Raw genomic sequence first — 21855 nt, forward strand, 5'->3', positions numbered from 1 at the left:
AGCCAGGGGCCACAGAGCACAACACTTACACACCCCACACTCCCTGCAGGCACATCATAGTCAAAACACAAAATCCTTGTTGCCTTCCCCAGGGGCTGTTGTCCACACCAGGGGGTGGAGCCAGGCGGTTGGTCTCCACCCACCAAGGAGTTCACAGTCCTGGAGGAGGGAAAACACAGGCAGTGAGAGTTAAGCTAAGGAAGTGGAAGGAGGAAAGTAGTAGAGAGGAGAAAAGTGACAGCAAAGAGCCTGAAGTTGGTCCGGGTGTGTGGCCCGGACAGGACAGCAAGGTTGGCAGGATGTGGTGACCGTCTGCAGTGGAGGCCGATTGGAGTCTGCTGTAAGGACCGTGGACGGGTGGTGACCCGGCGTTACCGGACCGGTATACAAAGAGAAGCCAGCACCATTGGCAGGGGCCTTTCGGATCCCGGCAAGGCTTGGAGTCACCGTGAATTTGCCAAATCCGTTAGTGAAGGGGACCTCCGGGTTTCCAAACAGCCAAGTCCCGATAGAAGGCAACCGTCCAACCGTGAAGGGGAGACACTGCCACCGCCAAGGGCAACCGTCTCCCAGGGCCAGCGCCTGTGGGCAAAAGGGGCTCCTCCGGCCCATATCCAGGTCGGGGAGCGGGTTACCGGTGGGAACCCATCGCTACCAACACTGAACTTAGGTGCAGGGAGAGACAGTCATCACTAACCTGCAGGGAGGAACAACCGCAGCCGTCCGAGGGACCCGTCCATCCAGCCGCTTGTTTTACCGTGAACTGTGTCATCATCATTGGGCTGAGTGAGTACCTCCGTGCCGTGCGGCACAGAGCTGCCCCCGCGACCCTGCACCTCATCAGGCCCCGCAACCCGCCTGTCATCCATCTCTACCCCATCACTGGGCCCCGGGACAACCAACCCCCCTACCCACGGAGGGGAGAAATAACAACAAAGCTGCTCCCTGTCACAGGCTCCCGGGATCCCCGTCCAGAGCAGCGGTGGTGTCCACACAATCACCACAACCGTGGGTGGCGTCACGGACAATATCCCCAAAACCCAAACCACCCCTTTTCACTCACGGGCGAGGAGCGCCGCTCCAGTCCCTGGGATCCGCCCATCGCTCGAGCCACCGAGCAGCAGCAGCCGTAGAGCAGCGGCACCCGGACCCGAGCAGTGGGAGAGCGCAGCGTCCCCTCCTCCGCTCGTGACACTTCCAGCTTGGGACTGGTGTGGAGGGTAAAGTGGATGAGGATGCGCAGGAGGAGGAGGAGGCTGAGGAGCATGACATTCCGGAGCTGTAGAGTGTGGGTGAAACCCTGACTGAGGTAGGGCCTGCAAAACTTGGTGTGGGAAGGACGTGTTCCATCCCTCGCTCAGACTGGGTCCCAGCTTCCACAATATTAACCCACTGTGCCGTCAACGAGATGTAGCGGCCTTGCCCACAAGCACTTGTCCATGTGTCTGTGGTTAGGTGGACTTTGGCTGAAACAGCGTTGTTCAGGGCACGTGTGATGTTTTGTGACACGTGGTTATGCAATGCGGGGACGGCACACCGGGAGAAATAGTGGCGGCTGGGGACCAAGTAACGTGGGACAGCTGCCACCATCAGGTCGCGGAATGCTTCTGTCTCCACCAGCCTAAAAGGCAACATTTCCAGCGCAAGCAGTCGTGAAATGTTACCATTTAGAAGTGTGGCATGTGGGGCGTTGGCAGTTTATTTGCGCCTGCGTTCAAAGGTTTGCTGAATAGATAACTGAACGCTGCGCTGGGACAAGGACGTGCTTGATGATGGTGTTATTTCTGCATGGGCAACTGCAGGTGCAGGGCCGGAGGAGGCTTGTTCGCGGGCAGCATGGACAGGGGATTGGCTTGCATGCACAACAAGCGAAGACGTAGCAGTGACATCAGCAAGCACTGCTCCTCGACTCTGTTGTACATCCCACAAAGTCGGGTGCTTGGCTGACATGTGCCTGATCATGCTGGTGGTGGTCAGGCTGCTAGTTTTGGTACCCCTGCTGATGCTGGCATGGCAGGTGTTGCAAATGGCCTTTTTAGAATCATCTGGAGCCAACTTAAAAAACTGCCAGACTCGGGAAGACCTAACATTTGTACAGGCACCTTGTGTCGTGTTGTTGTTCCGGGGAACGGTTGCCTGACGTCTGCCTGGGGCCACCACCCTGCTTCTTACTGCCTGTTGGGATGCTACGCCTCCCTCCCCCTGTGCACTGCTGTCCTCGCTCTGCATATCCTCCTGCCAGGTTGGGTCAGTTACTGGATCATCCACCACGTCGTCTTCCTCTTCCGCACCCTGCTCCTCCTCCTGACTTCCTGACAATTGTGTCTCATCATCGTCCACCCTTTGTTGAGACACGTTGCCAACTTCGTGAGAATGTGGCTGCTCAAATATTTGGGCATCTGTACATACAATCTCGTCATGGCCCACTTCAACAGGAGCTGGCGAGAGGCCAGAATGTGTGAATGGAAACGTGAACAGCTCTTCCGAGTGTCCAAGTGTGGGATCAGTAATGTCCGTGGACGTGTACTCGGCCTGGTGGTAGGAAGGAGGATCAGGTTCTGAAATGTGCGGTGCAGTATCACGGCTACTGACACTTGACCGTGTGGAAGACAGAGTGTTTGTGGTGGTGCCAATCTGACTGGAAGCATTATCCGCTATCCAACTAACAACCTGTTGACACTGGTCTTGGTTCAAGAGCGGTGTACTGCTGCGGTCCCCAAGAATTTGGGACAGGACGTGCGAGCGAGTAGATGTGGCCCTTTGTTGTGGCGAAATTAGAGCTTGCACACGACCTCAGTCTCTGCCTGCACCACCATCACGTCCACTTCCTTGTTCGCTGCCAACGCCCTTGCGCATTTTGCAATGCTGTGCTGATGTGTATTCACTAGACTTGTGCGTTATATCCAAGTTTGTGCAAAACGCACACAAGTGCACCTGAACGCTGCCACCAACAGGCACACACGTGCGGTTTTTAAATGCAAGCACGGACGCACTAAGAACCTAACAGGTCTCTATCCAGGGACAATGTGGAGCCTCCCAATTTTTGGCTGCCCTGCCAAAGGGCTATACTACAATAGACCCACTTCCTTACAATGGGCACTTCAGGTTTACAGGCCCTCATGCACGTCTCTATCCAGGGACAATGTGGAGCCTCCCAATTTTTGGCTGCCCTGCCAAAGGGCTATACTACAATAGACCCACTTCCTTACAATGGGCACTTCAGGTTTACAGGCCCTCATGCACGTCTCTATCCAGGGACAACGTGGAGCCTCCCAATTTTTGGCTGCCCTGCCAAAGGGCTATACTACAATAGACCCACTTCCTCAAAATGGGCACTTCAGGTTTACAGGCCCTCATGCACGTCTCTATCCAGGGACAACGTGGAGCCTCCCAATTTTTGGCTGCCCTGCCAAAGGGCTATACTACAATAGACCCACTTCCTCAAAATGGGCACATTAGACTCAAGAGGCCTTCATGTACGTCTCTTCTCAGAGACATCGAAGTGCCACACAATGTTTTCACGTAAAATCTTTCATGTAATCTCCAAAAGTAACATACACCAGCTCTATCTCACTATTGGGTATGTGCCCTTAACATTTCCGCCATGAAAATTCATTTTGGTGTCATTTTGGAAGGTTTTCTGGTGAGTCCGTAAAAATGGCGTAAAACGCGGACAAAATTGTTCACAGCTGTGACTTTTGAGTGATAAATGCTTCAAGGGATCTTCCCCTTGCTGTTGCCATGTCATTTGAGCACTCTTCTGAGACTTTTGTGACATTTTTAGGGTTTCTACATGCTGCCGGGGGGTCATTTCATAAAAATACTCGGGTCTCCCATAGGATAACATTGGGCTCGGTGCTCGGGCCGAGTACACGAGTATCTTGGGGTGCTCGGCACGAGCCTCGAGCACCCGAGCTTTTTAGTACTCGCTCATCACTAGTGACGAGCGAATGAGTGAGGAGGAGAGAAGTAGATCTTGGGAGGACCGGAGATTACCTGATTAGTTTAGAGATATACAGAGGAGATAGATTATGGATGGCTTTATATTCTTATACTGTAAGTGTGGTAAGTGGGAGTGTCCTGAGTGGGGAGTTAGTTCTTAACAGAAGTGAAAGAAGGCTGTGATTAGAGAGTGGTAGAGGGGAGTTAATAAGATCATGCACTGAGCTTGGGAGAGTTAGTAAGCTCTGAAAATAGAAAAAGTAGTTCAGCTCACCCTTCCTAAAGTCCAGATCAGGATCGGTGTTGGTGCATGGAGCTGCTCTGGCCTCAGGCAGAACATAGATAAGCAAAATAGAGTATGATCTCCGGAAGGTTAAAAATATTTATTGAAATTCTATTAAAAAAGATCCATCGATCATGAAAACAGTGAGGGGGACACATTAAGAGAAATCCGACAAGTTTCGGCTAGTAGAGCCTTATTCAAGGATTGCACTTAAATGTCTATTATGCACACAGATATACTGAGAAGTCTCACCTGGAGGCCCAGGTTCCTTCCCATTCCAAGTGAGACTTCTCAGTATATTCAGTCAATTCCACCTCAAAAACATCTCTAGAATTCAACCTTTTCTTACCGTTGACTCTTCAAAAACTCTTACTGTTGCTCTCATTCATTATCGCCTGGATTATTGTAATTCTTTACTAATTGGTCTCCCTGTTACTAAACTCTCCCCTCTCCAATCCATTCTGAATGCCGCAGCCAGGATCATTTTCCTCTGCAACCACTTCACTGATGCCTCTGCTCTATGCCAGTCATTGCACTGGTTGTCCATCCGCTACAGAATCCAACATAAACTTATCACTCTCACTCACAAAGCTCTCCACGGTTCTGCACCACCCTACATCTCCTCCCTCATGTCTGTATCACCCCACCCGTGCCCTCCGTTCTGCTAATGACCTAAGACTGACATCCTCAACAATTCGAACCTCCCACTCCCGTCTTCAAGATTTCTCACGAGCTGCACCAATGCTCTGGAACACACTACCAAGAGAAATTCGATTAATTCCCAACATCCACACCTTTAAGCGGGCCCTAAAAACGCATTTCTTTAGACTAGCCTATCACCTCACTGCCCTGATCTAATCTAGCCCCTTTCTGCCCTTCATAACAAAACATTTACTTCCAATTCTTGTCCCCTGTACCTGTATAAATTCTGGCTGGCGACCGGTCCACACAGCTGGTTTTGAATACCCTATTAAATCGATGGCTGGACCATATATAACAAGCTTTTCTCTCCCTCATTCACCTTTTGTGCCCCCCCTATTTCCTCATAGACTGTAGCTTACGAGCAGGGCCCTCACTTCTCCTGGTATCTTAATTTTGTTATTTCGTATTGTTTCAAATTGTCTGTACATGTCCCCTCTGAATTGTAAAGCACTGCGGAATATGTTGGCGCTATAAAAATAAAACTTTATTATTATTATATCTGTGTGCACAATAGACATTTAAGTGCAATCCTTGAATAAGGCTCTACTAGCCGAAACATGTCGTATTTCTCTTAATGTGTCCCCCCTCACTGTTTACATGATCGATGGATCTTTTTTAATAGAATTTCAATAAATATTTTTAACCTTCTTTGAAGTGCTGGAGATCATACTCTATTTTGCTAGTAAGTTCTGAAAGGCCAAGAGAGGTGGTTAGAAATAAAAGATGAATGGCAGCTGGGGAGAAGGGATCATCAATAGGGATATTAAAGCTCCCCATGATGAGAGCAGGAATGTCACAGGTTAGAAAATGTGGAAGCCAAGTGGCAAAGTGATTGATTGAGGAACTGACTTGGGGGGTTGGAGGGTGATACACATCTTCCACTCACAGTGAGAAGGGCCTGTAAAGTCTGACAGTGTGGCTATCAAAAGAAGGGAAAATAAACAAGGTGTAGGCCATCATACAAGAAGCAGTGGTGATGGTGTCTGACTGCTGCATCCAGGTCTCAGTAATTTGAAAAGAAACGGTCATGGGTGTAGGAGAGTTCGTTACCTACTAACTGTGGGTTCCAGAGGGCACAGTTAAAAGAGACAGCAGGCGTGCACAGAATATTATTGAGATTCATGGGGTTTGTGAATGTAGCATGGAAACTTACTATTACAAAAAGAACCTGAGTTAGGGGAGATATCTCCTGCGCCTAATAGAAGGACAATAGAGAGAGTCAGAATTTGGTTAAATAATTTGTGAGTGTCTCTTGTGTTGTATGGGAGTAGTGAATGGATCTTTGTCATATACAAATGTGAAAAAAGCCAGAGATCAGAGGGAGAGGGGAGGAAAGAGGGCCTGATATAGATGGAGGATGTGTGCCATACATAGGAGAGGACAGAAGAGAGGGACTGATATAGATGGAGAATGTGAGCTGTGCATGACAGAGAGGAGGAGAAAGTTACTGATATAGACAGAGTGCACATGTGACGCCCTGGCCGGGCCAAGTAGTCACAGATAGAGCCCCGCATTACACCTGTCCCTCATAGGTAACACACAGCCAAACATTTAAACCCTAGTCATCCCTCAGGGCTTGATGGACACACCAGGGGGCGGAACCAGGCGGTTGGAAGACGCCCACCAAAAAGTCTCAGACAGCCTGAGGCGGGAAAGTAAACAGATCAGTGTTAGAGTTCAAGTTGGAGAGGTGTGTGGGCTCCAGCAGAGGCGAGAAACCAATTTGAGCCGGTGTCGGGGTAGGAGCCCTGGTACCTTTGGCTAGGAGGCAGACGGCGGTCTCCGTCTGCAGGAGCCGGGAAGACGGTTCGGTGGAACCGAGGTGGACCGGGACAGGGTAGTGGCCCGCCGGTACCGACCCGGGGAACCGACTCGGAAACTGAGTTTTGGAGCACAAACTGGGTACTCAGACCCTGAAGCTAGGTCCAGAAGCTACTCGGGGCTAGCTAATTAACTGATTGCAGCCAGGACTAGAGGTCCTGTCCCACCCAAAGTCCCGACTGAAGGCAACAGTCAAACGAGGGGGATAAAAGGCCACCGCCACGGCTCAGAGATCCCATGGCCCAGCCTCTGCGGGCAAAGGGCTCCTTACGCGACCACACGCCGGGAGCGGACTAATGAAGTTGCAAGCGCAGGTAGTCCACCATCAAACACAGGTGCAGGAGAAAGACAGAGACCACCAGCCGGGTGGGGGACCAGACTGCAGCCGGCTGCGGGCACCGACCACCATCATCTTGGTTTACCAGAGACCCGTGTGTTTATTAATAGTGAGTACATCCGCATCCTCCGGTCGCCCATCTCCCTGCACCGCCAAACCAACAAACCTCCAACGGGTCCCGGGGCCACTATCCCTGCCCATAGAGGGGTTAACAACTTGCTGCGCAACATCTCCCCCGAGTGCACCGTAACTGAAGCGGTGGTGCCTACCTTCACCACATCCTGTGGGTGGCATCTCGAACTTAACATGGCTCCGGCCGTACACCTACGTCCCCAAACCAAAATCCCCTTTTGGGTTGAAGTGACCGTGAGGCATCCGGGTCCGGAGACCCTCGAGCCACCCACTGAAGGTACGGATCCGAGCGGCTCGGCTGCCGAGTACGTGTGAAACGGCGGTAGACATGAGGGATTGAAGTGGCTAGCATATAAATGATACAAATTCATATGGTGAAAAACATTTTCCAGCACAAATGAACTAGGAACAAGTTTGTTTGCATGTCCTGCATGACTTACAGTCTGCTGCTCTGTTTAACTGTCATGTACAGTATAACTGTAGGGCACTTATACAAATCTGGTGCTTGGATAAAATTTGCATACGTTCTCCACTGCATAAGTGCCTTCCCATTAGCTGTGTCAAAATATATAGGGAGGTTTGTGCTTAGATCCAGGTCTAATTTAACTCATTAACAATCCGGCAGTTAACTTAAGACAGCAGGAGGCAATAAGATACAAAGACCAACAATTAAGCTTGCAGGCCAACATGGATCATAAAATCTTTAAACAAGTGAGATGAACTTATAGATGAGTTGAATACAGCAGATGAATGAGATTTATACCTGTATGAAGAAAAGAGAGATAAATGCTACATTCATGTCAAGTGTATTTGCAGGGCACATATAAAAATCTGGCACTTGGATAAAAAGTGCCCCTGCACAAGTTATATATAGGGAAGTGCTGGACCTCTATAGTCACTCAGTGATTCTGTGAATTGATTGATACATGATAATCTGCAGTATTAGCACCTTAATAACAGACATGTTTTATCCTTTAACCAACTGTAAACATGGAGGGCAATAATAAGTCAGTCAGTCCTATTTTTCATACTGAAACAAAATTCTGCATCCAAGGCTTGTGTGTCACAGAAAGTGTGATTTTTGCAATGTAAGATGGGCAAGCTGCATTTTTTGACACCCTAAAGAAGAAATTCTATGGGCGTATTGTAAAAAAAAAATCTTTTGCACACTTTATTGCTGTAATAATCCAATATTACACCAGTTCATGCATACACATCACTCAAATTCAGCAGTTAGGTACTTCCATGTTGTGAATACGTTTTCCAGTTTGGGGCTCCCTCTTGTGGTCAGTGCTGGTGGTGTAGTTGATTTGTAGAATAAAAGCCCCACACCTGTAGAGGACTGGCAATCAGGGTCAGATTGGGACTATATAACTGAGTAGTTTTCTCTTGTTACTTGCTGGTGCTCAATGGTCTCCTGTGTGTTAAGGACATTCTGTAACCAGCCCTGCTCACTACCAGAGCTCCACTCAGATAAGTGGTCTTTGTACCTCTGCTGTTTGTTTTCCACTTTCTTGTCATTTTTTCTGTTTTGATACTAATGCTTGATTCCTATTTTGTCTGTGTGGAGTTCTTGGTGGAATGGGATCATTCCCTGCTGGGAGTGTCTGTATACTTAGCTCCATGATTCCGTAAGGTATTGTGTTTGTCATGCTTGGTATTAATTTAGTCCCTCATCTATATTAGTGTTTTTGGATCCCATTAACATCAGAGTGCTGATATACAGTGGGGGAGAGGTTGTGTGACCTCAGGATTTTTCCATATCAGAAGTGCTGGTATATATTAGGGTTTTTTTATGGTTGCAGACAGTGCTCCTTCCTATCTTTCCTATAAAGATAGTTTGGGCCTCACCTTTGCTGAATCTGTCTTTTCTAGCTTTGTATTGTGGTTTTTCTATATCACCGTAGCCTTTACATGTGGGGGGCTATCTATCTATCTTTGGAGACTGCTCTGAGGCAGATTAGCTTTCTTATATCTCTATCTGTGAGAATATTTAGTTCTCCGGCTGTGTTGAGACGACTAGGTCATCGTAGGCACGTCCCACGGCTACTTCTAGTTGTGTGACAGGACTAGGTCTGCAATCCATTAAGGTTCTAGCCACTGTTACCATTTGGGATTCCTTGTTTTTTGATCCTCCTCGATCCCTGAATCATAACACCTCCGATTACCATCTATTTGCTCTTAGTCCGAAAGGTTGAGGTCAGTTTGACATTGCTAAGGCTGTGTTTGCATTATAAGCCTCAAAATGGTTCAATACAGCTCTGGGAGACCTCAGAACATTATAAATGTATTTTACGGGCAATTAGAGGCATTTTAGTATTGAATGGAAAATGTATACAACACCACGAATCAAACCTTTCTGAAAGTTCATAAATCAATCATTCCAGTTAAGTGCTCCTGTTTAGACTCTTATTTCATCTTTAAAGAGCTGAAAGGCCTTTGACTAGAGATGAGCGAGTACCGCAATTATTCGAATTCACGAAACTCGGAACAAGCATTTTTTAATACTCACTTATTCGTTCCGAATAGTGAGTACAATGCAAGTAATTTGCTGCTGAACCCAACAAAGAGCCCAGACCTCCAGCAGAAAATTACTAGCATTTCCCATTGACTTGCATTGTACTAGCTATTCAGAACGAATACGCGAGTATTAAAAATAGTTGTTACGGGTTTCGCGCATACGAATATTGCGGTACTCGCTCATCTTTACCTTCAACAATTTTTTACAGTTAAAAAAACGGTGAGCTCTATTTATTATTTTTAATTTGCAGGAGAAAAAGAATCCAGAAACAGAATTTCATGAGAAGAATCTACAGGCGACTATCCTCAACTTATTTCTTGCTGGAACAGAGCCAACAAGTATGACGCTGAGATATGGTTTTCTCATACTCTTGAAATATCCAGAAATACAAGGTGATGATTATGATACAATATTTTTATATAATTTATTAAGGATCTTTCATTTGAGCATGGCAAGAGTTGTGGTGGCATTTTGGCACTAGTGTCTTCATGTGTCCAAATTTCTGCCCACTCTAACACAGATTTTACATTAGAGCCTAAGAGCTTCACGTTGCAAATTCTAATTTCATCTGTTTTTCATTTGATTAAAAAAAATAATATAATAATTCTACACCCGCACTACCAACCTCAGCTTCCTATATACATGAAATATAAAGCTCCTCCTGGAAGTCATGTGTGGTCCATGGTGCCATTGTAGCAACCACGGGGCAGGGGTTAAATGGTACTCATCGCCAGGCAGATGATGTTGGGTCTGAGATGTCACAGGTGGCCTTGCCTGGCTTTGTGTCCCCAAGGTGTACAATAAAATTGGATGATAATGGTGGATGGGATTTGTCTACGGTACGCGGCCAGGAATTAGCCACTGCTGCGGTCGCTGTCCTCTGGGACGGGTGATCTTGCAGGCTGGATGTTTCAGCTTCCCACAGGTGAAGCTAGGCCCCAGGGAGGATGATGGTGGTAGTAGTGGCCGTTGGCCCAGAAGCGCGGGGCGCCGGCAATTAAGGGGCGGACACAGTATTTGTAATTCCAGGTCTTTACTCACTGTCCGTGGGTTGCCCAGGAGGTGCCGGTCTCTGCCGTGATGGGTTCCAGCCAAACCCGGGTAAATTAGAAGTAGCCACCGGTGCTTGAAAGTGTCCTTTCCCAAGAGTTGCCACTTCAGAAGTGAGGAACCCGGGCTGAGCTTCCGGCTGCAAGCCTCGGACTCCGTGAAGAAAAGAGAGAAGAAAGTGGTGTCGTGTCACCAGAACTGAATTCCGACTTGACTGAAATTGTGTAAAGGATGCTTATACTTCTACCCCAAGTGGTGCTCGCCCCCCAGGTGGTTGTCCCAGTGACCGGGAAAGTCCCATGCTTCGTGATGGCCATCCCCCTATCTACCCTAGTCCAGTCCCTAGTGAAAAGACACCTATACTGTATGTAATGTGGAATGTGGAATACCTGTGATTAACCTCCTCCTTACCCGAGATGAATACTGCACCTTAAGTAAGGTGCAGTACTCTGTGGCGACTGAAGCCGCAGAGGTGCCACATCATTGCTTATGGCCTCTAACAATATGGCTAGCTAAGTACTTCTCTGCACATGTTGTTAAATTAGAAAGAGGTAGATTGTTATGATCCGGAACCATGGAAGACCATCACAAATCATTGGCAAAAAGGTGACAAGAGCATTGGCAACTAATCTGGCCGCCATCCCCTTACAAACCAACACAACTAGAAGTAGCTGAGGGGTGAACTAACATCCTGTGCACCGCGAACCCAGCCGGAGAACTAACTATCCTAAAGGTAGGAAAGATGAATAACTCTCTGCCTCAGAAAATAGACAAGAATAGCAAGCTCCCCACATTCAAAGACTGCGGTGATATAGGAAAAACACAATACACAGGTAGATGACAGGATTAGCAAAAGGTGAGGCACCCACTGACTAAAATAGGACAGGACAGGAAAGGGACTGATGGTGGCCAGAGAAAAACCCTGCAAAATACCAACTTCCTGACAGTACAAAAAGGCCCTCAGATCGCTCGATCTGAACTCCGTCCTATACCAGGTGCCCTTGTCATACCAATGAACAGAAAACAAGAATTATAACAAATTCAACAAGCCATAAACACATGGACCCAAAGGAGCTAAACTCCACATAGAACTGCAGGGACTTCCTCAACAATCCACTGAGGGGGAAAATCCCTGGAAGGAAATAAACTGAAACCAACCACAACAAATGACAAACCCAGATAAGCAAAGAACCAGACAATAAATAAAGAGCAAGCACTTGCAGTGGGTGAGCAGACCCCCTGCAAAAGGGAGCATAGTTAACCCGGAAATGTTATTAATAAAAATGTTTTGTTTGTATGTGCATGTGTATTGTGTTAGGGTACCCCTAGTGGCCGGGTGGGACGGCTGTCACCACAGTGGGGAGGAGGAGCCGGCAGAGACAAGGGGAGGAGAGAGCAAGGGTGTGAGGAAAAGATTAGATCAAGGGAGCAGTCGTCTCGGGGACAGGAGCGGAGCAGCAGAGCCGGGGCAGAGTGTGGGAGCTGGAAATCAGGGAAGCCGGTGAGAAAAGGAGCGGGCGGAACCTCATAGTGTGAAGCAGTCCGGTGTGGGTCCGGGCTGTGGATAGCCAGAAGTGGGAGCCGGGCGAAGTGGAGTAGTCGGGCACATCCCCACTGGAGGGGAAGCAAGGACAGGCTTCCCCCAGCTAAGAAAGCGTATCATCACCTTTATTGCTTTGTTTGGGACTTTGTGAAGAATAAAAGAATGTTTGTTCATTGCATCGAACCCTGCCTGAAGAGTGTTTGTGCGCCGGATAACATCTGCATCACCACCACACTCTGCCCCACCAAGTCATCTCCTGTCCCCATAGTGACGGTGGAACCAGGGGTAAGCCTGATTGCAAGGGCCACGGCTACAAGGCCAGAGGCACCCCTGGCACCCCGTTACATGTGGCGTAGTCGGCAGGATGCGATTCCCCTGCCAGGAACCCAGGAGGCTGGAGATCGGGTCGTGCCTGAAGCACAGGATCCGGACCGTGATACAGGATTTCCAGTCCCGTGGTGGGAAGAGAACCTAGTACCCGTAGCGTTGGACCGGGTACAAGATGGCGGCAAGGAGGCCGTTATCTGTGAGGAAGAAAAGGCGCGGAAAGTTGGCGCCGAAAGAAGAGCCTGGGGCTGGCCGGTGCCGAAGAGAAAGCATGGAGTACTCCGCCCAAAGAGGGGAGGCGCCAGCTCCAGGGCATGGAAGAAGAAGAAAAAGAAGTACCTCAGCGGAGGAGTCAAGATGATGCGTGAGGCTGGGGGTGGAGTCCGTTTAAGAGCGGGAAACGAAGACCCGCCTCCACTCTACCCAGTCTCAGCATTGACACCGCCGCCGTTACCAGCAAGATTGTCAGGGGCAGCGACGCCTTCACCACCGAGAGGAGCTGCAGCAGCTGCGCCTGTGGAGCCACCCTACGCCCCTGCGTCCTTCCAGAGGATCCGTCAGCAGCCGGGACAATCCCTGGGGGCATACATCCAGGCCCAAGTGGAGGAATGAAAGAGGGCCTGGCCCCCAGAGTAAGTCACCACTGCTGATCTGTTGTTTAAGTCCGGCGCCGTTTAGCCGGCAGAAGTTCTTTTAAAGTTTCACGGGACGAGCTCCCTTCTGTGTGTTTGTACGGGCAGTCGCCCCATCTAAGACCGGGAGCGCTGTTGCCAAGCCTCCGGGCGCCCATCTAAGACCGGGAGCGCTGTTGAGCCTCCGGGCGCTAGTTGAAAGAAGGACCGGGAGCGCTGCAGAAACCGCCGGGCGCGGGACTGGTGGCCGTCCAGAGGAGGAGAACTGGGCACACTGGTGGCCGTCCAGAAGAGGAGAGCTGCGCACACTGGTGGCCGTCCAGAGGAGGAGTGCTGCGCGGGACTGGTGGCCGTCCAGAGGAGGAGAACTGGGCACACTGAAGGCCGTCCAGAGGAGGAGAGCTGCGCACACTGGTGGCCGTCCAGAGGAGGAGAGCTGCGCACACTGGTGGCCGTCCAGAGGAGGAGAACTGGGCACACTGGAGCCCTCTGTGTGGGTGCTGCGCCTATTGTGGACGGTATTGCAGACTTTACGTGCTTCTGTGTGTTTTAAGTAAGAGCCGTGCCGGGAGGCTCGGGTTTTAAGAGGGGAGGTATGCAGTGGGTGAGCAGACCCCCTGCAAAAGGGAGCATAGTTAACCCGGAAATGTTATTAATAAAAATGTTTTGTTTGTATGTGCATGTGTATTGTGTTAGGGTACCCCTAGTGGCCGGGTGGGACGGCTGTCACCACAGTGGGGAGGAGGAGCCGGCAGAGACAAGGGGAGGAGAGAGCAAGGGTGTGAGGAAAAGATTAGATCAAGGGAGCAGTCGTCTCGGGGACAGGAGCGGAGCAGCAGAGCCGGGGCAGAGTGTGGGAGCTGGAAATCAGGGAAGCCGGTGAGAAAAGGAGCGGGCGGAACCTCATAGTGTGAAGCAGTCCGGTGTGGGTCCGGGCTGTGGGTAGCCAGAAGTGGGAGCCGGGCGAAGTGGAGTAGTCGGGCACATCCCCACTGGAGGGGACGCAAGGACAGGCTTCCCCCAGCTAAGAAAGCGTATCATCACCTTTATTGCTTTGTTTGGGACTTTGTGAAGAATAAAAGAATGTTTGTTCATTGCATCGAACCCTGCCTGAAGAGTGTTTGTGCGCCGGATAACATCTGCATCACCACCACACTCTGCCCCACCAAGTCATCTCCTGTCCCCATAGTGACGGTGGAACCAGGGGTAAGCCTGATTGCAAGGGCCACGGCTACAAGGCCAGAGGCACCCCTGGCACCCCGTTACACACTTATCTGGGGAAGATGTGGTGTAGAGCAAGAATAAGCAGGCTAGGCAAAAAACAACTGACATCCGGCAACAGCCTGCAATCAGACCAGGACTTAAATAGGCAGAGAGTTAGGAAAGGAAACACCCACTGCACAACCCACCTGGTCTCTATCCAAACCCTTCCTGGCCACCAGAGGGAGCCTCCCAGCAGCCAAGACATAACTAACATTCACAACAGTAGAGTAGTTTAGGATTGGGAACAGTGATAGGCAAGTACCAATGAGGCATTTCATAGCAATAACTATGAACCCACCATATATTAGGACAACAGATCCTCTTAGCCACTACTTGACACTTTAGAAAGGAATATATGGGTTGGAGGTTCTCTCCATTCCAGTTAATGGGAGCTACCACACTGTTGCCTAACAATGGTTTAATTCGGATACTCTGTAATGGAAAGAACCACATTCATGGTCTTCTCTCTGGTGTCCTGATTAGGAGAAAAAAAATGAAGTCTCCTAAAAGGATCAGTAGAAGTATGGAAGCGCGACTTGCATCGTTTATACACATACACTTCATGGCATGTTCCTTTGGTTCTTTAATATGTTATAAATGTCTCAGATGGTAATGTATTTGTTTAACTTATTTATATAGCACCATCATATTCCACAGAGCATTACACTTTCATATTAAGATGTGTTACTATTTAATTACTGCAGCGTGCCTATGCGTTGTTTTTATTCTAGATTTATCATGAGACATCATGAAAATTAGCAAGTTTGCAAACTACTTTTTACTGCTGTAGTTCTGCTATTAGAGCTTTATTGTTTTGTTTCTAAGGAGATTGGCTACCTTTCCTCAGCTCCAGATCTAGAGCTGCTGTTATCAGTCCTACAAAATTAGAAATCCCTGGCCCCCATTATTGGTTGTTTACAGAGCAGTTCTCCTACTTAGGCTGGGGCCACATGGAGATTACTGCGATCAGGGCCGGCTCCAGGTTTTTGTGGGCCCCGGGCGAAAGAGTCCCAGTGGGCCCCATCCACACGCAGACACACATACGTACACATACATATACATATTTAACGACAAACTCACAAAAATACATATAGAACTGACACATCTATACAGTCATATACACTGACATACATAGATACACATCATACATGCATACAGACAGACACACACAGCTCTGCTGGATACATACATACAGACACAGCGCTGCTACATACATACACACATAGCTCTGCTATATACATACACACATAGCTCTGCTGGATACATACATACAGACACAGCGCTGCTACATACATACACACATAGCTCTGCTATATACATACACACATAGCTCTGCTACATACATACACACATAGCTCTGCTACATACATACACACATGGCTCTGCTATATACATACACACATAGCTCTGCTATATACATACACACATAGCTCTGCTATATACATACACACATAGCTCTGCTACATACATACACACATAGCTCTGCTACATACATACACACATGGCTCTGCTATATACATACACACCTAGCTCTGCTATATACATACACACCTAGCTCTGCTATATACATACACACATAGCTCTGCTGGATACATACATACAGACACAGCGCTGCTACATACATACACACATAGCTCTGCTATATACATACACACATAGCTCTGCTACATACATACACACATAGCTCTGCTATATACATACACACATAGCTCTGCTATATACATACACACCTAGCTCTGCTATATACATACACACCTAGCTCTGCTATATACATACACACCTAGCTCTGCCACATACATACACACATAGCTCTGCTATATACATACACACCTAGCTCTGCTATATACATACACACATAGCTCTGCTACATACATACACACATAGCTCTGCTACATACATACACACATAGCTCTGCTATATACATACACACATAGCTCTGCTATATACATACACACCTAGCTCTGCTATATACATACACACCTAGCTCTGCTATATACATACACACATAGCTCTGCTACATACATACACACATAGCTCTGCTATATACATACACACATAGCTCTGCTATATACATACACACATGGCTCTGCTATATACATACACACATGGCTCTGCTATATACATACACACATGGCTCTGCTATATACATACACACATGGCTCTGCTATATACATACACACATGGCTCTGCTATATACATACACACATGGCTCTGCTATATACATACACACATGGCTCTGCTATATACATACACACATGGCTCTGCTATATACATACACACATGGCTCTGCTATATACATACACACATGGCTCTGCTATATACATACACACATGGCTCTGCTATATACATACACACATGGCTCTGCTATATACATACACACATGGCTCTGCTATATACATACACACATGGCTCTGCTATATACATACACACATGGCTCTGCTATATACATACACACATGGCTCTGCTATATACATACACACATGGCTCTGCTATATACATACACACATGGCTCTGCTATATACATACACACATGGCTCTGCTATATACATACACACATGGCTCTGCTATATACATACACACATGGCTCTGCTATATACATACACACATGGCTCTGCTATATACATACACACATGGCTCTGCTATATACATACACACATGGCTCTGCTATATACATACACACATGGCTCTGCTATATACATACACACATGGCTCTGCTATATACATACACACATGGCTCTGCTATATACATACACACATGGCTCTGCTATATACATACACACATGGCTCTGCTATATACATACACACATGGCTCTGCTATATACATACACACATGGCTCTGCTATATACATACACACATGGCTCTGCTATATACATACACACATGGCTCTGCTATATACATACACACATGGCTCTGCTATATACATACACACATGGCTCTGCTATATACATACACACATGGCTCTGCTATATACATACACACATGGCTCTGCTATATACATACACACATGGCTCTGCTATATACATACACACATGGCTCTGCTATATACATACACACATGGCTCTGCTATATACATACACACATGGCTCTGCTATATACATACACACATGGCTCTGCTATATACATACACACATGGCTCTGCTATATACATACACACATGGCTCTGCTATATACATACACACATGGCTCTGCTATATACATACACACATGGCTCTGCTATATACATACACACATGGCTCTGCTATATACATACACACATGGCTCTGCTATATACATACACACATGGCTCTGCTATATACATACACACATGGCTCTGCTATATACATACACACATGGCTCTGCTATATACATACACACATGGCTCTGCTATATACATACACACATGGCTCTGCTATATACATACACACATGGCTCTGCTATATACATACACACATGGCTCTGCTATATACATACACACATGGCTCTGCTATATACATACACACATGGCTCTGCTATATACATACACACATGGCTCTGCTATATACATACACACCTAGCTCTGCTATATACATACACACCTAGCTCTGCTATATACATACACACATGGCTCTGCTATATACATACACACATGGCTCTGCTATATACATACACACATGGCTCTGCTATATACATACACACATGGCTCTGCTATATACATACACACATAGCTCTGCTATATACATACACACATGGCTCTGCTATATACATACACACATGGCTCTGCTATATACATACACACCTAGCTCTGCTATATACATACACACCTAGCTCTGCTATATACATACACACATAGCTCTGCTATATACATACACACATGGCTCTGCTATATACATACACACATGGCTCTGCTATATACATACACACATGGCTCTGCTATATACATACACACATGGCTCTGCTATATACATACACACATGGCTCTGCTATATACATACACACCTGGCTCTGCTATATACATACACACATGGCTCTGCTATATACATACACACCTAGCTCTGCTATATACATACACACATAGCTCTGCTATATACATACACACATAGCTCTGCTATATACATACACACATGGCTCTGCTATATACATACACACATGGCTCTGCTATATACATACACACCTGGCTCTGCTATATACATACACACCTAGCTCTGCTATATACATACACACATAGCTCTGCTATATACATACACACATGGCTCTGCTATATACATACACACCTAGCTCTGCTATATACATACACACCTAGCTCTGCTATATACATACACACCTAGCTCTGCTATATACATACACACCTAGCTCTGCTATATACATACACACATGGCTCTGCTATATACATACACACATGGCTCTGCTATATACATACACACATAGCTCTGCTATATACATACACACATAGCTCTGCTATATACATACACACATGGCTCTGCTATATACATACACACCTAGCTCTGCTATATACATACACACCTAGCTCTGCCACATACATACACACATGGCTCTGCTATATACATACACACATAGCTCTGCTATATACATACACACATGGCTCTGCTATATACATACACACATAGCTCTGCTATATACATACACACATGGCTCTGCTATATACATACACACATAGCTCTGCTATATACATACACACATGGCTCTGCTATATACATACACACCTAGCTCTGCTATATACATACACACCTAGCTCTGCTATATACATACACACATGGCTCTGCTATATACATACACACCTGGCTCTGCTACATACATACACACATAGCTCTGCTATATACATACACACATAGCTCTGCTATATACATACACACATGGCTCTGCTATATACATACACACATGGCTCTGCTATATACATACACACCTAGCTCTGCTATATACATACACACCTAGCTCTGCTATATACATACATACACACATGGCTCTGCTATATACATACACACATAGCTCTGCTATATACATACACACCTAGCTCTGCTATATACATACACACATGGCTCTGCTATATACATACACACATAGCTCTGCTATATACATACACACATGGCTCTGCTATATACATACACACCTGGCTCTGCTATATACATACACACATGGCTCTGCTATATACATACACACATAGCTCTGCTATATACATACACACCTAGCTCTGCTATATACATACACACATGGCTCTGCTATATACATACACACATAGCTCTGCTATATACATACACACATGGCTCTGCTATATACATACACACCTGGCTCTGCTATATACATACACACCTAGCTCTGCTATATACATACACACATGGCTCTGCTATATACATACACACATGGCTCTGCTATATACATACACACCTAGCTCTGCTATATACATACACACCTAGCTCTGCTATATACATACACACCTAGCTCTGCTATATACATACACACCTAGCTCTGCTATATACATACACACATGGCTCTGCTATATACATGCACACATAGCTCTGCTATATACATACACACCTAGCTCTGCTATATACATACACACCTAGCTCTGCTATATACATACACACATAGCTCTGCTATATACATACACACCTAGCTCTGCTATATACATACACACATAGCTCTGCTACATACATACACACATGGCTCTGCTACATACATACACACATGGCTCTGCTATATACATACACACATGGCTCTGCTATATACATGCACACATGGCTCTGCTATATACATACACACCTAGCTCTGCTACATACAGACAGAGACAGACACGCGCGGCTCCGGGGGGGGCATAAATCGGGGTTGGGGAGGGCACATACCGCTCAGGTCACGGTGGAGAGGGGGCCCACACAGCGCCGGAGGGACACGCTGTACTGGGGGTCGCTGGCTGGCACTGCAACTCTCATCTGTGGGACTGAGCAGGATGCCGGTCTGTAGCTCCGCCCACAGATGAAGTTCAAACCAGGAAGTCTGCGCGCCTTAAAGAGACGGCGCCGCAGATTCCTGCCGAGGACTGCGGTTCCCCGGAACTCGGCCCGGGGACCGCAGAACTAAGGAGAGTGGGCCCCGGCCAAGGTGCACCAGAGCTGACGAGGCCGAGTGGGCCCCCCCCGGCTCTCCAGGGCCCCGGCATTTGCCCGGGTATGCCGGGTGCTGACGCCGGCCCTGACTGCGATCCTCGCATGACACTCGGGTCACGCTCGCAGCACAGCGGGAGCTGAGTGTCATGTGAGTGTCACTGCGACTGAGTTCCGATCATTTGATCAGACCACAGCAGCGGGAGGCGGGCCGGCACTGAGGAGGGGAGGGCCGGAGCTGCGGAGGAGAAGGAGGGATTTATCTCCATCTCTCCTCCGTTGCCGGCTATTGCCATTCTTGCTCTGCACTCGCATTACACCAGTGTACTGCGAGTGCAGGGCGATTTTTCTCTCGCCCCATAGACTTGAATGGGTACGAGAGAAACAAGGATTGCATTCCACCTGCAGCATGCTGCGATTGTTTTCTCGGTCCGATTAGGGCTGAGAAAATAATCGCTCATGTGTGCTGACATAGGCTAATATTGGTCCGAGTGGAATGCGATGTTTTATTGCATTCCACTCACTCCGATTTTCATGCCGTGTGTTTTAGGCCTAACTGCTAGTTTGCTTAGAATTATTCAAAGGCCCTGTCATCTGTATATGCAAATAAGGAAGGAAACCAACAAATGGCCAAAAATCATTAACAATGGCTAACTCCTTAACAACAACACTTACAGGATCCAAATGAGTTCATAGCCAGAAAAAAATGCATCTTGTGTTTTTTTTTTTTAAATACATTTTTTATTAAAGATATTAAAAATAAAGCAAATAAAGAAAAATGAAACAAGTTTGGGGATAAGCAAAGAACATTTCCTGTTCATCATACAATCCAAATACTGAGCACGTGTTTATACCGGAAAATATTTTAGACAGCACACAATAGAAGAACAGAATCTATTCATTATCAAAAATATTATAAAAACACACCAGAGAGGTAGGGCTCTCAAATGTTGTCCACTAGGGGTCATTGTCATGCAAATAAGGACTGGAGATCAGTCCATGTAGCGCATCTGGGCAAATATATATATTTACCGGCACTGATCTTCCAGGAATACGGGGTTATATGTAGTACCCTGTGGCACCTGACACTCAAGGGCACCACATCTACCCCTAGTACTGTGTATACCCCCTAGTACTGTGTATACCCCCTGGTACTGTGTACCCCCCCTAGTGCAGTGTGTGCCACTAAGTGCTGTGTACCCCCTCAGTGCTGTATAACCCCCACTGCTG

General features: G+C 47.2%; 1 protein-coding gene across 1 annotated transcript in view; it reads left to right on the plus strand.

Moving 5' to 3' along the window:
• LOC142251084 (cytochrome P450 2H2-like) overlaps positions 1–21855 on the plus strand; it is a 78086-nt gene that overhangs the window by 43063 nt on the left and 13168 nt on the right. The window contains exon 6 of the mRNA XM_075323594.1: positions 9989–10130. Within this exon, the coding sequence (XP_075179709.1) occupies positions 9989–10130 (142 nt within the window). The remainder of the gene's footprint in view (positions 1–9988; positions 10131–21855) is intronic.

Source organism: Anomaloglossus baeobatrachus, chromosome 9, assembly GCF_048569485.1.
Source record: "Anomaloglossus baeobatrachus isolate aAnoBae1 chromosome 9, aAnoBae1.hap1, whole genome shotgun sequence".
NCBI lineage: Eukaryota > Metazoa > Chordata > Amphibia > Anura > Aromobatidae > Anomaloglossus > Anomaloglossus baeobatrachus.